The following is a 16,020-nucleotide window of genomic DNA, read 5'->3' on the forward strand; positions in this document are numbered from 1 at the left end:
TTTTTCTATTAGGCTTCCCGACTTCACTCCAATATACCTAGTGGAATTCCTAGCTGTTGTCTTAGCTTTACGAAAGCTACAATCTTCCAAGAAAACGGCGGTAATAATCACAGATTCTTTGTCGCTGTGCACCTCACTTACTGCTCCCGGCGAGTCACACATATTGAAAACTTTGTACTCACTGGCTCCAAGTCATTTGAGAAGTTTACGATTAATATGGGTACCGGGGCACAAAGGCATACTTATGAATGAGGTGGCAGACAGCTTGGCCAAGGCTTCTATCAGCGGCCCAGTGCTTCCCCTTCTTCCAACGATGGGTTTTATCATGTCCGCCAGGTTCGGAAGATGCATCCTTTTAACATCACAATCGAACCTTAAATCATTCTTGGAACTACGCCACTTACAATTCCCTTGGAGCAGGAAGTTTTGCAAAACGAGACAAACGGAAGTTACATTAACGAGACTACGTTGTCGAGTCCCATCTCTAAATTTTGACATGCACCGATCTGGTCTGGCAATATCCCCATTGTGCCATTTTTGCAATGCATTAGCGACGATTGAGCACTACCTGCTGGAATGCCGGCGTTTCTCCTCCGTGAGGAAAATGAAATTAGAAATGACAGTGCGACAGCTTGGCCTGCCATTGAACACTCCGGTACTACTGTCTTCCGGAGCGTCTGTGCTAGGGCACTCACACAGGAATGTGTGCTTCGCCTTAGCAAAATTTATTATTGAATCAAGCCGATTCCATTGATGACCGTATTATTCTATTCATTCCTCCTCTATTGCCTCATTGATATATTATAGATAATTATTTTTTTCCTCTACGTAGCATGACAGTCTACTGAACCGTTTCGATTTTCTCTCGCCTAAATTCATGTAACAAAATTTTAGATTTTTACCTCCATTTTCTGAACACATAAGCAAAGTCTGTCCGACTCTTGGCCAATCCCTGCGAGTGGGTAAGCGCCAAACTCATCAAGGACATTATCATCATCATCACTGCCAGCCATTCCAAATAATTTTCCATCTGGTATTGTAAAATGTTTTTGCCATTACTTCTCAAGATGCAGCTGTGATTTGCATTGCGTTAAGGACGTAGCATTAGCCGTGCAAGCACTCAGTTGGTGCATGAGGCCAATTTTTTCTCAGCCCTCCGATGTTACAATGTACCACCTCCTTTCTTTCATCTGCATTGAATATTTGCATACCAGCCATGAAGAACTGCTCGTTCGAAGAGAAAAGCAGGCTGGTAGCTGCATTCGTACCTAGCCTGTTCTTAACAATGCTCATGTGCCATTATGAATACAATTTTTAAGTTTACAAAGCGCATTTCCAAACAGCAAAATTAAAATGACGGGCTAGTGGGCATGTTAGTAATAATCCATAACGAAGGTGGCAGCGCACGGATGAAACGCACAAGGACGAGATGGGACGAAGCGCTTCGTCCATCTCGCCCTTCCCCTGTGTTTCATCCGTGCGCTGCCACCTTCATAGTAAAATAGAAGCAAAGCTTGGAATGCCTCCTGATAATTTCACATTGAATGTCTAGTCAGCATTTGTTTTCAACAAGTGCGAACAAGGTACCTTGCATATACACCGAAACTTTGCTAGTTGCCCCTCTCACATTTATTCACTTGCCAGAAATGTTTATCATGGAAGATAGCATGAATAGAATTGTGACATTCATGCAATTGTAGCAGATTGCTACAATGGAAATTCATCCTGCAACACTGAACTGCATAATTGCAACTTTGAAGTTCAGTATAAATACTGGAGCTTTTGAAAGTTTGTTTTATATAGGAGTATACTGCGCTTCACGGCCAGTGTATGGCTGTGGTTAATGCTAATAGGAATCATTACCTAATGGACTACATGTGTTGCTTTCTAGGAATAACCTCAAATGAAGCAACAAGTGTGCCCACATTTGGCCAGGGAGACAAAGGCACACCAGGTATTCTGACACATATACAGCTGTCTCATTACAAAATTACGATTTATGTGCGCATTTATTATTTTTTGTGTGTAACAAATTTAGTAACTTTCTGTGGTTCTAACCTATAGGTTAGAACCACAGATAGCTGTAAAGCTTCTTACGAGGCATGCATAGATGACTTCTCAAGCGTTGTAGAATTAAGATGAAGCAAAATATGTTAACCTCCATAATTCAGTTTTATAATTGAACTAGTAAGCCTTTGCTATTGGTAATTTTCGTTGCTTTGCTAGGCTCTTTGTCACTGTATGTTGCATATCAGATTTTTCAACAAGTGGAGCGGCTCTTGCGGCTCACTGCTCTCTTCTTTCACACTGCAGGGACCCAGTTGTCAGAGACAAACTCGCCACAAGGCATGTCTGGTAATCACTCTGTTGATGCAGGTATGTGCCAGATAAGGGAGGTCAAAGTTAAATAAATCCTTAACCATTTACTCCAAACTACTAATGAATTGAAATTGTGCTTTTCAGGTGAACAGATAGAGCAAGAGTGGCCACAAAACACACCTCATCATTGTTGTGTAGAGAAGAGTACGCACCTTTTGAAAGATATGAATGCACTTTTCAGTAAAATGGTTTGCTTAAAATGTTCTTCAATCCCACTACATTTTAATGGCGTTTATTTACTGTATTTTTCAGACTTCCAGCGGCACGTACTACACCTGCTGAGCACGCTTCGCTTCATGCTAGAACAACAAGCAGGCACCCTGAACAAGTTGTGCGATATGCTACCTACTTCTTCAGTCACCGAATGCGGAGATCTCTTAGGCCATCCACTTAGCAGTCTTGGTGAACTACAAGAGTTTGATGACAAGCTCGATGCTGGAAAATTTAAGATCCTGGTAAGCTATGTTTCTTTTTTGTTTTCATTGTTTTCTTCTTTCAGTTCATCGAACTCATAATGAATATTCAAAATGTTTAAACACTGAAGTTTTAAAACATCAAGAATGTCATGCGTTTTTCGTACATTGCTTACTTGCTTTATGATTTAATACTCTTTTTCATATTCTAAAACATTCACATCATCCAACACGTTTCTTTGTTGAAAAGAATTTCTTCTCTTTTGTACACAGGTTCATGAGTTGACACAGCTCGGTGGGAAAGATGCCTACTGGGCAACAAAAAGAATCTTGTCATACTGCATATCATGGACGAGGTTGCGGCACAATTTTTCTGGATGGGTCGAAAAGGAAAACTGAGCTTCTCGGCCTTGAAGATTGCTAAAGCCATAGCAGGTGTGCTTAATTCCTTTCGTGTTTTACACAGAATTAGCCTTCCTCGGGAAAAACGAAAACATGCTCATTGTTCTGATTTTTGCCACATACATATAGGAAGCTTAGAACGACAGGAAGCTGAGCTAGTTGGTAAGGATTCATTATGCAAAAAAGAAGTGAGGCGTGCAGACAGGACACAAGAGTAGAGAAGTGGACAACACGAATGCCGACTATCAACTGAAGGGAGCACTGAGGCGAAAAAAGAAGACACAGTATACTCATCTGCGCATGCTTAGGAATGGTAACACCACGTGTCAGTCAGGTACACGTGCCGGCCTACGTGAGAGATAACTGTTAAGACACTTAATCTCTTCCTTATGTAAAGTAATCGAAGGCTGACGCACGCACTTCCACCATTATAGATATGCCATGCCTCTACCATAAGACGCGTATCTTCATTCTTATGCCTGTACAATATTGCGCATTCATCTAACTCTGGCGTGCAGTTACAATCTCGGCAATGTAGCGAAAGATTAGAAGGCGATCTACCGGTTAACGACCTTTTATGTTCCATTCCTCTAATTGATATACCGTCCCGTTTGCCCTACGTAGAACTGGCCACAGCTAAGGGGAATTTTATGCACCACACTCATACGACAGTTAGTAAAACTGTTGTTCTTATTGTGCTTCACTGGACAAATGTCTGTTCGTTTTCGGCCTTTTACCCACTCCTTTTTATTCTGTATGGCAGCACATATCTTACCTAGCTTATTGGGAGCAGTGAAAGTCACATTGACATCATATCTACTTGCAACTTTTTTAAGCCTGTGCGACACTGAATGAATATACGGAATAACCACTACACTTTTTCGCTACTACTGCTTTCTGTAATCACGTCCGTCCCTCTCGAAACCGACTTCTTTAGGCGCTCAGCCCCAGTGGCCACCACTACACTAGGATAACCTGCTTCTAATAGGCGCCGGACCTGCGCATTAAAACTGGCGCTCATTTTGTGCATGCAGGATCTGGTGAGGGAAGACTTAAGGCACGACGTGGCAATTCCGTTTTTTACTAATTTAGAATACTTGGATTGAAAGTTTAGCAACGGCTTCGAAGATCTTAGGGAGTACTGCCAACAAACATGATTTTGTTCGAAGATAAAGGAAATGTCCAGAAACTGAATTACGCGTCGCTGAGGAAATTCCTTGGTAAACTTCAATCCTCCCACATAAAGTTTAATTTGCTCACTTACTGAGGTATCAGCGGAATCGAATTCTTCCCTATTGCAGAAAATCAGGTAATCATCAACGTACCGAAATATCTTGATAACGCTATCACCTAAGGCTTTCTCTAAGCAGTTGTCAACCTTACTAAGGTAAATGTTTCTAAGAATAGGGGCAACCTTTGAGCCAATACAAATGCCTGATTTCTGCAGAAAAACGCCATCTCTCCACCCAATCAGCATCGACTTCAAGTACATTGAAAGAATTTCTAGAAAAGCTCCCGTAGAAACACCGCATCTGTCAATAAAAGCCAACTCTTGCACTTGTTCTTTAATGCACTCATTTACGGAATTTAGTAACCCGTCATGCGGCAAGGAATAACACAGGTCTTCGATATCCATACTCAAAGCGTTTAGTATGGATATCGAAGACCTGTAGGCGCCGGTCCTGTCATTTGTGTTCTTCTTATTGAGTCCTGGTCTTCTGCGCCTTACCTTTACTAGTTCAAACAACAGTTTTACTGACTGTCGTATGGGTGTGGTGTATAAAATTCCCCTTAGCTGTGGCCAGTTCTACGTAGGGCAAATGGGACGGTGTATCAATCAGAGGCTAATGGAACATCAAAGGTCGTTAACCGGTGGATCGCCTTCTAATCTTTCGCTACATTGCCGAGATTGTAACTGCACGCCAGAGTTAGATGAATGCGCAATATTGTACAGGCATAAGAATGAAGATACGCGTCTAATGGTAAAGGCATCGCATATCTATAATGGTGGAAGTGCGTGCGTGAGTCAGCCTTCGATTACATTACATAAGGAAGAGATTAGGTGCCTTAACAGTTATCTCTCACGTAGACCGGCACGTGTACCCGACTGACACGTGGTGTTACCATTCCCGAGCATGCGCAGATGAGTATTGTGTCTTCTTTTTTCGCTCAGTGCTCCCTTCAGTTGATAGTCGGCGTTCGTGTTTTCCACTTCTTTACTCTTGTGTGTTGTCTGCACGCCTCACTTCTTTTTTTGATAACATATACGAATATGTTTTTATTAAATGCTGCCCGTTTATCTATTTTGTAAGTTTGTGGTGTCAGTTATCACCATTGCTATATATATAAATATATATAAATATATATATAAATAAATATATATTGTTGTGGGTCGTGGCCAACGCCGTGACGAACTTTTTGACGTGGCTGGCACCCAGACGCGGCTACGTGAAACTGGCGTAAAACTGTGTGCTGGCGCGGTCGCGAGCCGAGGGTGACGCGACTTTCCGTCCCATCCATCGAGGCGCCCTCTCCGCCCTGCCGATTGATACGAATCGGGACCTGCGCCGGTGCGACAGGTTACGCTGCGAGGATCGCTGGGCGAAACCCATGCCGACAAGATCGGAACCTGTGAGATGGAGTCGTATTCCACCACTACTACTAATGATACGCAGCGCGATGCCCTCAAGTGGAAACAAAACGCCCTTGCGATTACTGTGCTGCTCACGTCCTGTTAATGCGATTCGGCATACATCGACACGGCGTGAAAGCACTGAACAGTGTTTTAACGTATGTGCGCTGGCACAAAACGTTATAAACAGTCCCGAAAGAGCCCATATTGTGTTGGATGTTAAAGTTCACTCTAGATATCAATAAATGTTGCAGGTATGTGCCAATTTCTTCATCTAATTGCAGAGAACTCTCTCGGGCCGTTATTGCATTTTTATGGCTTCCTCCATGTCCCAATATGCTGAATTTCAAGTACATTGAAGTTGTTGCAGATGCGAAATGCCACTTTTATGATGTATTTGGTTCGCCTGTTAAATATAGTTTAAGAAGTTCTGTTGAAAAAGAAATTCCCATCTTTTTACAACTGGGATAAAAAATATTAGAGGAGGAAAGCTGTTATAATGGCATTGTGCAAGCTAATACTTTAATTTAAGAGCACTGCTTTAAGTGAATTTCTAAAGCACAGCAATTTTGCTTGCCGTTTTCTGTTTTATAAACTAAAATGTACATCTTTGAAAGGCAGCCTGACTCTCTTTAAATTCGAAATATTGGACACAGACTGGGAACACTGCTTTCCAATGCACTTGCTGAAACTGCCTTATCAGAACACCCTAGTACACATGCAGATCCATTAGGAAGTGACAAGACAGTTTGACATTTTTTAATCATTGAAAGACTTAGCGAAACCTTTTTTGGGTTGTTTTTTCTTTCTTTCAGACGCTGCACATTGCCTTTTAAGGCATGTTTTCAGTGTTTCTTTTTTTTATGGGGAGGGCGTGTTAACATCTTTTACACCATGTCAATTATGTGGTGCCATAATGTGTTCTTGGATGGAGTCTTGCCCTTTCATTCAGTACAATATAATGTCGTTTATTGTGTCATAGGCCGTTTTACATTTGAGTACGAGTGTAGCATTTTGCTAAGTTTTGCCTCTGTGACCCAAGCTTGCAAGTTTGCTACCCACTGCTGGCAACGTGTGACACATGCGACTTTTGTTCAATAAACGGATGTCTGTCACTTATCCTGTGCACGGGTTGTCGTTTTGAATTACAATTTGTTGCCTATATTAGTTCTTTTGTTGCATCTCAGATTAGGAATGGCCATCATAGTTGACACCATTTAACCATATTGCACACAATGTGGATATGTACTTGCAATATATGGCCACCATAAATATAAATAGAAGTTGATAATTCAAGAATAGTGCCTTTGCATGGTGGGACAGCCATGAATTGTAGCTACAAGGTACCAGCACTGCAAGTAGCACTGTTTGTGCAGGATATAGTTCAACTCAACTACTTTCAAACATCATTGTTTTTGTCTGCATTTGTATAGCTCCAATTTCTGTGAACAACACACATCTGGTGGAAAAGTGGCTTGCACTTGCAGTTGGGCCCAATGAATAGCCAAATTTCTGCACGTTTTCATGTTATTAGCATATTAGTAGAGGCGGTCGTTCTTATAGTAGCCTGTTTGCCCAGTGTAGAAGCCACTGCTGGTGTCAGGATGTTGTACATATCTTCGGCTTTGTAGGGGACACAGCATCTGGCACATAGTTTGTCACAGGCCATGTCTTTGGGGCAAGTTGGGTTTACTCACTTGCAAAGGGAGAACCAAGTTTGTTGGATAAGAATTAAGCCGCCTGTACACTCAGTGGCCTTCATTTTGTGTGACATATATGGTTATAGCTACCTTTGCTTTATGCACATCTTGTCCGGCAGCAGTCCTGCTTTTGAAACACTCTGGATAGCTTTCAGCAAGCTGGACAGGAATAGCACTGAAAAACCAGCAGATGTTAAGTGTCGCACTTGTCATGCGAAGCTTCATACAGTATGATGAGGGCGGAAATTAATGAGTGTGTTCCTCAAGGCCTTGTAGCACATGAGTTCGGAGCAACGTGATATATAGCACTTTTCTGATCACATACTATAGGTTCAGCAGGTGTGGCCATGGTTTAAGTGCAGTGCAAGGTCAAGAAAACATATCTATGAGCAGCACCCTGGTAAAGGAGACGCTGGGAAAACTAACGGGAAGCCTGTTGAACATCTAATTGACCAAGTTGCTGGCTTCATCAGGCAAAGTGTGATAAAAAGAAGGAAGTCATCAACACATCAGAATGTTTTTGCATATAGACACTGCTAAGGTTCTCAGGCATGCCAACAAGTCTTAGTGCGCAGGCTATGCATGACCAACTACATATGCCTTCTGTCTGGACAAAGAACTGCTCATTGTAACTGGATGAAGATGGAGTGGACAGAAATAAATGGCAGCTCCATTAATCTGGTTTCACTGGCATCAACACTGATATGCAAGTCCGCATCGACATACTCCGCAATGCCTTCTTGGGTGACATCAACAAGGACCAGCTTGAGGCAAAGGGTAATAGACGTCTTTACAAGCTAAAAATGCATGCATGCATGGAGAGCACTTTGTGTCCAAAAAGTAGGCACTTCCACAGGGGCACTGGAAAAGGAACATATTATTGACAGTGGGCAAAGACAAGCTTCTCTGCTACTATACACCCAGCATTGTTGCCATGTAACGACATCTGAAACAATCCCTCTCAAAGAGGAAATCATTTTTGTGTATCCATAAAGAAGGCAGCAGGCAAAGCCCCTTCAGCAATGATGCCAGCTTCAAAAGGCCCACTTGCACATCCTGAATGCTTCCTTCTTAGACTTTGCAGGGCGCAAGCATTCTACTGTCCAAAAGTTGTCATTGAGAGCACTGTTCGTTTGGTTGCAATACAGTTCTGAAGCGATTGCAACAAATTTCCCTTCCTAGTTGGTCTGGAGGCTCACGGTGCTCATGAAGCAACACCATGAGATAAGCAAGGTGACTGGACGCCTCCAAGCCCTTGCTTGTTTATCACACTGTTTTGTTAGTAACAACCACGAGATCCGAGACCAACAAGCTCACGTTCGGCACTCTAATGGCTACTGTGGAGGATCCATAATAAAAAGCACAAAACAGAGAAAGAAAGGATAAGGCACCATTTAACACTTAGTATTGCTGCAGCCCATCCCCTTTTATTTTGTCTGGTCATGCTACATTTTTTTTCTATAGATAGGCATGAACTTATCCTGCGCGCAGCTTACTGCAGAGAGCATAGGTGATGTTCCCGATCCGTGTCCGATTTTTATATACACTATGTGCTGGCTCAAAGAGGCTCGAAACACTGCAATGGAAGCTTCTAGAAGAAAAGGTACCTGGAAGAAAAAAAAACTGTGCTACAACCACCTTGGCAACATCTTGTCCCCTTAATAAAAATTGTGCTTCCATATCAACTTCAGCCCTTCAGTTTAGAGTAAGTACCAGTGCACTTATGAACAAATCAATTCTCAAAGAGCACGCACAGTCCAGCCAGAAGCATAGACATGAATCCGCATTGTGCTCCTGCATTGAAGGTGAATAATGCATTACAAAATGGCGAATGTGCCTTAGTAAGCTTCCTGGCAATATGAATTTGTAATGTACAAAGAATTGTCAATAAAGCTTACCAAGAGCACAGATGCACTTGCAAATTATATCACAATTGAAAATAATGAGTAAACCTATGTGCCCTTTCCACTCTTAGTATGCTTTGCTGCACGATGCTACACCTCTGTATTGCGGTGTAGTAAGCTACGAAAGAAACGTTGCATAATTGAGCTTTTTAAGATTACCGTTTTCGCAATACAACTATGTACTGCGGTGAAGCATACTAAAAGTGGAAAGGGGCCACTGTCACTGGACATAAAAAGAGTTCTTTAATTATACACTCGCGCAACCGCCACCTTTCAGGTCGCTTGAGTGGACATACTATGCTGGGTGATAGCGGTCCCCTCCCACTTTTAGTATCCTTCAGCGCGTAACTAAAATGTACTGCGGCGAAGAAGCAGTAAGTTTGCATTGGGTGAATAAACAAATGGTTTTTACAACAGTACAGAAATAAACGCGCACCATGCATCAGTCTACCACATCGAAGAGGGTCGCAACAAAAGGTAGCTGATTCACACAGGCTGTGTAGCCCGCTTATCAGTCGTAAAGGTTATTATGGGTAATTCAAAATTTCAGACACACAGAAATATGTTTATATGTTTACGTTCGTACTCCTTCGTACGTACTCCTATATGTTTACGTTCGTACTCCACTGTAATAAGACTGCCAGAACTTCTACAATAAGAAGTAATTTACAATACACAAATGCAAACATCGCATTGTGGAACATCGCATATGCCTTGTTTTCAACTCGGTCGTCATGCAAATGACATATAGCACGGAAAAACGTGAACATGCTGTGTGTTAGCATCGTAAACTTCATACTAGGCAAGGAGCACACCATAATCCCGCGACAGCCGCTAATGAGACCAAAACGGGAGCACATATCTGTGAACGTGCAAATGGAGACCCCTAAGCCACTCTGCTCTTCCACCACCCCCCACTGCACGACTGCACCACTCGTTTCAAGCACAGCACACCTAACACACATTCAGCGCTGAACAGTGCATGGGCGGTCGACGCAGTCGCATTTACATGACTTTTAGCGAGCAGCACATCCCTCGATGTCCGTTAAGCAAAGTCGGACACGGCGACGCCACATCGCGGTTCGTAGAACTGCGCTGCCGAGGCGCTAGGCCCGGGTCACACAACGCAGATTCTGTACTGCCACAGCTCACCGAGGCGAAAGTCGCACTGCCGCACCACCACTACTCGCGGCTTTCCGCCAAGTAACACCAACACACAAGCAACGCAAGCACAATCACATAAGCAACGTTGAACAACGCACGGTCCGCGCGAGCCGGAGGACGATCATGCCGAGAGCGAACACGCCACGGCGTCGCTCGGCGCCACCATTATGCCTACTCAAAAATCCCTAAACGATCCTGTCCCTAGGCACCTATGAACAGGTCACGTGAGCGATTTTTATACGGAGAGCACCGGTAACGAGAGTTATCGCTTGGCACCATTGCTAGGAGTGACATCACGGCGTCCCGCAGGCTCGTAAGCCAATAGCGTGGTGCTGCGGTTGCCATGCGTTGTAGTTTCTGGATATTCCAAATACGCGTCCAATCGCAGCAACGCCGGCCAAGTAAAAAAAAAACCTGCATTTTTTAGTTTTACAAAACATGTCGGGATATCTAGCGTAATTTTTGGGTGACTAAGTTCAATTGTCGCAAACATTTGCTACCACTGAAGGCGCTGGCAAATGCGCTGGCCTAAGGGGGGTATGACAGAACAGCCCAGGGAAGAGCAGCGATCATATGTTCGCTAGCAGCAGCCGCAAGCAGGGTCGCAGTGCGCGCTTGTAACACCAGTTGCATAAGTCTGCAGTCCGCTGTTGTAGCGTTGTCGATAGCATAGTCCCAAGCTGCTGATACATTCGAGCGGTGTACTTGAAGAATAACCATGAAGTGGACGGTCGCCTTTGCTACCTGCCTCGCAATTGTTTCAGGTGAGCTCGGCTTAATTTCGCTCAGCAGAGCGAGTTTTCACAACACGTCCGTTTACAAGTCTCAATGTCGGGCGACGTCTATTTGCCCCTGCCCATAATGCGCCGCCGTATATATGGCGAGTATTTGGCGCGGTGTGAAGGCCACCGTCGTATCCCTAATCAGACGGATGCGTCATGCGACAAGGGCAAGTCATAGCCAGCGGCTGACGTCCCCGTGCAGACCGCAGGCGCCAACTTGCGCGTGACAAACAATGCGCACTTTGGCCGACGCGTGAAAGCGGCGCGCGTGCGTTTTATTCCGCCTCCGTGCAGAACCCCTGCTCGAGGGGCGTTCATTGGTGGCCGTCTTTCGATAGTCGGTCGCGACGAATCGGCAGCGCGTGCCTAGTGCTTTCATTCTTTCTACCGCATCGTGATGCCTACGCTCGCGTCGGTGCCTCCACCAAGCTTGGTTTTAGTGCTCGCACTTCTGTTCCAAGCTATCGCGATCAGGGCGGGCGGTATCCGAGTGTCGCTCACGTGGCGGCGGCTATCGGCGTGTGCCGCCCCCATTCCTGTGCAGGCAGCGTGCGTTAGATGCCTTCACACATGGCTGTCCTGCTAGGTCACTTGGCGTTGTCATCGCGTCGTTTTGGAAGCTCGACGGTCGTTCAGCTCGTTTCCGCAGTGGTTAATTATCGGTTAAGGCAACGCCTCTAGGAACTTCATTAGCATTTCGTTGGTGCAGTGACAATCACAAATAACTGGCAAATCTGCGTTTCCAAAACTTAACCGTTGCAACACAGCTAGTTTCATTTTAGTGTTACTTTGGCAGCTTCCTTGAGAGCACATTGTAATGCACCGAGCGTGTACTATTGAGCGTGGTCACAACTAGCTTTTAAGTTTCGCAGATTATTACGGGACCAGCGGGTATATTTGGAGCACGAGTATGCTAGGTGTACAATGACCAACTGGCTAGACCGAATGCTGTCAAAATTAATGCCGTTTTTGTCGCAAGTTTCAACATGCTGGCAGCTTTACTGTTGCCGAAGCATATTCCTTATTTTGAAATGCCAACCTTTCCTTGTCATATCATGAAAATGCAGCCAGGAAGCCCAACTTGACATCTATAAAATGATCAAGGACAAAAAAGCCGGTGACTCAACAGTGCGGGCCAGTTAAATGAAAGCTTGCTCAAAAGTTACTTACAGTCGAGGAGCTATATTGCCTCCCTTGTCAGGACCATTGCACATGTAATGCAAAGGCATGGGATACTTCTCCACCTGTGGCAAGTTGCTTTTTAGCCACTTTCATTGCCATTAATTTATCATTTCCTTAATTCACTTAGTAAGTACAGGTAATTTCCCCTATATTTTATTTATTTATTTATTTATACATGCTGCAGCGCAATTTGCGCTATAGCAGGAGTGGGTTAAGAAAATGTACAGAAAATGCATTGGAGTATACAGCAGTAAACACAGGTGAACACTTTTACAAAAGAGCACTGGTTAAAGATACGCAAGAAGTTATACAAATGCTGCCAGGCATACCCATGCCTGATTATGCCCATACCCATACCCATGATTATGCATCTGGGATGGCGGTTGCAAAAATGTGGGATGAGCATGAGCGAATGGATCCAGGTAATGAATTCTAGTCTTTGAGCGGGGAAAGAAGCTGAATTTGGACATGTTAGTACGTGCGTAGTAGGGTATCAAGTTTAGGTCATGATGTCTTCTCGTTGATTATCCCTGCGCGAAGTTAATGTAATTATCATTTGAGAGCCTAATTAAAGAATTGGAGTGCAAGAATTTTAATGAGTCGACACGGCGACGAGAAGAGAGCGTGTTTAGGTTCAAGGAAGAAAGTGCTGAAGAGGGCGAAAAGTCTAGATCGTAAAGATGACATATAAATCGCACAGCTTTTTTCTGTATAGCCTCTAGTTTATTAATCTCTAACTGCTTATGCGGGCTCCAAACTACAGATGCATAATCAAGAACAGGGCGGATTAGAGATTTATACATTAGTAACTTTGTCTTTAGGAGATCGGGTTAGCGTTCGCCTCAAGTAACCTAATTTTTTTAGTGCTTTACTGCATATGTAGTCAATGTGTTTGGACCATGACATGTTATGCGTAAAAATGACACCAAGATACTTATACTCAGAAACCTTATCTACTCTACGGCCATTGGACGAGTAACTAAAAAGGGAGGGGGAAGATTTGTTGCAGAAAGACATCGGAACGGTTTTATTGAAATTAATGTTCATTTGCCAAGTGTTACACCAATCGCAAAACCTAGAAAACGACTCTTGAAGGCGATAATGATCATTAGAAGATTTAATCACTTCATATAAGACGCAGTCATCAGCATAGACGGATGTTGGAAGAGCAGTGAAGTGGCAAATCATTTATCTATAAACGGTTGGTTTGTTGGCTTCTCATGATGATTAATAAAAATCGGGCCCGTCGGTCAACCCCGTTTCTTCCCTTTCACGCCCTTGTCAAATATGCCCTAATCTTTTCCAATTCAATATGCTTTTTGTGCGTTGGTCTGTCTGTGCCTGAGGATAGTGGGGATTGACTGCTCTACATCGGCAGGGACGGCTGGACCAATGGGATGTACCTCTGCGCTTGAACTAGTCATTTTCTTTATTTGCCCTCGTTTTGCCGTTTGCTGCCATCACAAGTTCCCACTCGCCCGATTCGCCATCATTGTGCAATCCCAACAAGTCTTCAATTGCCCATTGACATGGCTTTGTTACACTATAGCACGACAAGAATGATTTCAATTGCACGCGTAATGTGACGACATGGGATCGTTGCTCACCTGTGGCAAATGGTTTTTTCTTCCACTTTCATCTCCATCAATTCGATTTCTTTAATTCAATTGGAAAGTGGAATTGGAAATTGGAATTGGGAAGAGCGCTAAAATAATCCTAATTCATAAGAAAGGAGACGCCAAAGACTTGAAAAATTATAGACCGATCAGCTTACTGTCCGTTGCCTACAAACTATTTACTAAGGTAATCGCAAATAGAATCAGGAACACCTTAGACTTCTGTCAACCAAAGGACCAGGCAGGATTCCGTAAAGGCTACTCAACAATAGATCATATTCACACTATCAATCAGGTGATAGAGAAATCTGTGGAATATAACCAACCCTTATATATAGCTTTCATTGATTACGAGAAAGCGTTTGATTCTGTCGAAACCTCAGCAGTCATGGAGGCATTACGGAATCAGGGTGTAGACAAGCCGTATGTAAAAATACTGAAAGATATCTATAGCGGCTCCACAGCCACCGTAGTCCTCCATAAAGCAAGCAACAAAATCCCAATAAAGAAAGGCGTCAGGCAGGGAGATACGATCTCTCCAATGCTATTCACAGCATGTTTACAGGACGTATTCAGAGACCTGGATTGGGAAGAATTGGGGATAAAAGTTAATGGAGAATACCTTAGTAACTTGCGATTTGCTGATGATATTGCCTTGCTTAGTAACTCAGGGGACCAATTGCAATGCATGCTCAATGACCTGGAGAGGCAAAGCAGAAGAGTGGGTCTAAAAATTAATCTGCAGAAAACTAAAGTAATGTTTAACAGTCTCGGAAGAGAACAGCAATTTACAATAGGCAGCGAGGCACTGGAAGTGGTAAGGAAATACATCTACTTAGGGCAGGTAGTGACGGCAGATCCGGATCATGAGGCGGAAATAATCAGAAGAATAAGAAAGGGCTGGGGTGCATTTGGCAGGCATTCTCAGATCATGAACAGCAGGTTGCCATTATCCCTCAAGAGAAAAGTATATAATAGCTGTGTCTTACCAGTACTCACCTACGGGGCAGAAACCTGGAGGCTTACGAAAAGGGTTCTACTCAAATTGAGGACGATGCAACGAGCTATGGAAAGAATAATGATAGGTGTAACGTTAGGGGATAAGAAAAGAGCAGATTGGGTGAGGGAACAAACGCGAGTTAATGACATCTTAGTTGAAATCAAGAAAAAGAAATAGACATGGGCAGGACATGTAATGAGGAGGGAAGATAACCGATGGTCATTAAGGGTTACGGACTGGATCCCAAGGGAAGGGAAGCGTAGCAGGGGGTGGCAGAAAGTTAGATGGGCGGATGAGATTAAGAAGTTTGCAGGGACGGCGTGGCCACAATTAGTACATGACCGGGGCTGTTGGAAAAATATGGGAGAGGCCTTTGCCCTGCAGTGGGCGTAACCAGGCTGATGATGATGATGATGAATTCAATTGGGAAGTACAAGCAATTTCCCCTATGTTTTCCTTGGTGTCTTTATTTGTTGGCTTCTCATGATATGAGCAACACGGTTGGTTATTCCCCAAACTAATTCAGTTGCATGCAAGCATGAGGATTTAAGCATGCAGTTTGCACCATTAGTATTGAAGCACACTGGTCAGGCAGTGCTAACCATAAATGGAAAGCTTATCGTGATAAGTGTGAAACAAGGTAGTCGTAAGAAAACAGAATGCGTGGTTTCTTGTAACCACAAATCCTATTGTTACATCCTATTGCAAGCAAGATTTTGCTCCAAGGCAGAGTTGGGAATGTATGCTTGGGGTACATACTGCTAGTCAGTTTCAGTTTGGTTAGAAGCTAGCGCCTGTCTGTTTCGTAGTTTAGCACTTGTTGGCCGAGTTGGTGCAGCTTGGCAC

General features: G+C 43.7%; 2 protein-coding genes across 2 annotated transcripts in view; both read left to right on the plus strand.

Annotated features, from left to right (window-relative positions):
• The first annotated feature begins 1,593 nt into the window (after positions 1-1,593).
• On the plus strand, positions 1,594-3,529 carry LOC135912440 (uncharacterized). The gene is made up of 5 exons (XM_065444886.1): positions 1,594-1,954; positions 2,314-2,376; positions 2,464-2,523; positions 2,632-2,834; positions 3,066-3,529. Exons 1-5 carry the CDS (start codon positions 1,831-1,833, stop codon positions 3,189-3,191), a joined length of 576 nt encoding a protein of 191 aa, XP_065300958.1. The 5' UTR covers positions 1,594-1,830; the 3' UTR covers positions 3,192-3,529.
• Positions 3,530-11,090: 7,561 nt separating this feature from the next.
• The window catches only part of Lamp1 (lysosome-associated membrane glycoprotein 1), a 90,787-nt gene continuing 85,857 nt past the window's right edge, over positions 11,091-16,020 (plus strand). Inside the window, exon 1 of the mRNA XM_065444907.1 lies at positions 11,091-11,358. Coding sequence (XP_065300979.1) covers positions 11,313-11,358 — 46 coding nt within the window. The 5' untranslated portion in view covers positions 11,091-11,312. The remainder of the gene's footprint in view (positions 11,359-16,020) is intronic.

The sequence above is a fragment of the Dermacentor albipictus genome, chromosome 1 (assembly GCF_038994185.2).
Source record: "Dermacentor albipictus isolate Rhodes 1998 colony chromosome 1, USDA_Dalb.pri_finalv2, whole genome shotgun sequence".
Lineage (NCBI taxonomy): Eukaryota > Metazoa > Arthropoda > Arachnida > Ixodida > Ixodidae > Dermacentor > Dermacentor albipictus.

What these genes read in the sequence shown, in the direction of transcription:
- LOC135912440 (XM_065444886.1), top strand. Translation starts at nt 1,831, where the DNA reads ATGGCTGTGGTTAATGCTAATAGGAATCATTACCTAATGGACTACATG. An exon ending in GGGAGACAAAGGCACACCAG is followed by an intron (nt 1,955 to 2,313) that starts GTATTCTGACAC and finishes TTCACACTGCAG; the next exon opens with GGACCCAGTTGTCAGAGACA. An exon ending in CTGGAAAATTTAAGATCCTG is followed by an intron (nt 2,835 to 3,065) that starts GTAAGCTATGTT and finishes TTTTGTACACAG; the next exon opens with GTTCATGAGTTGACACAGCT.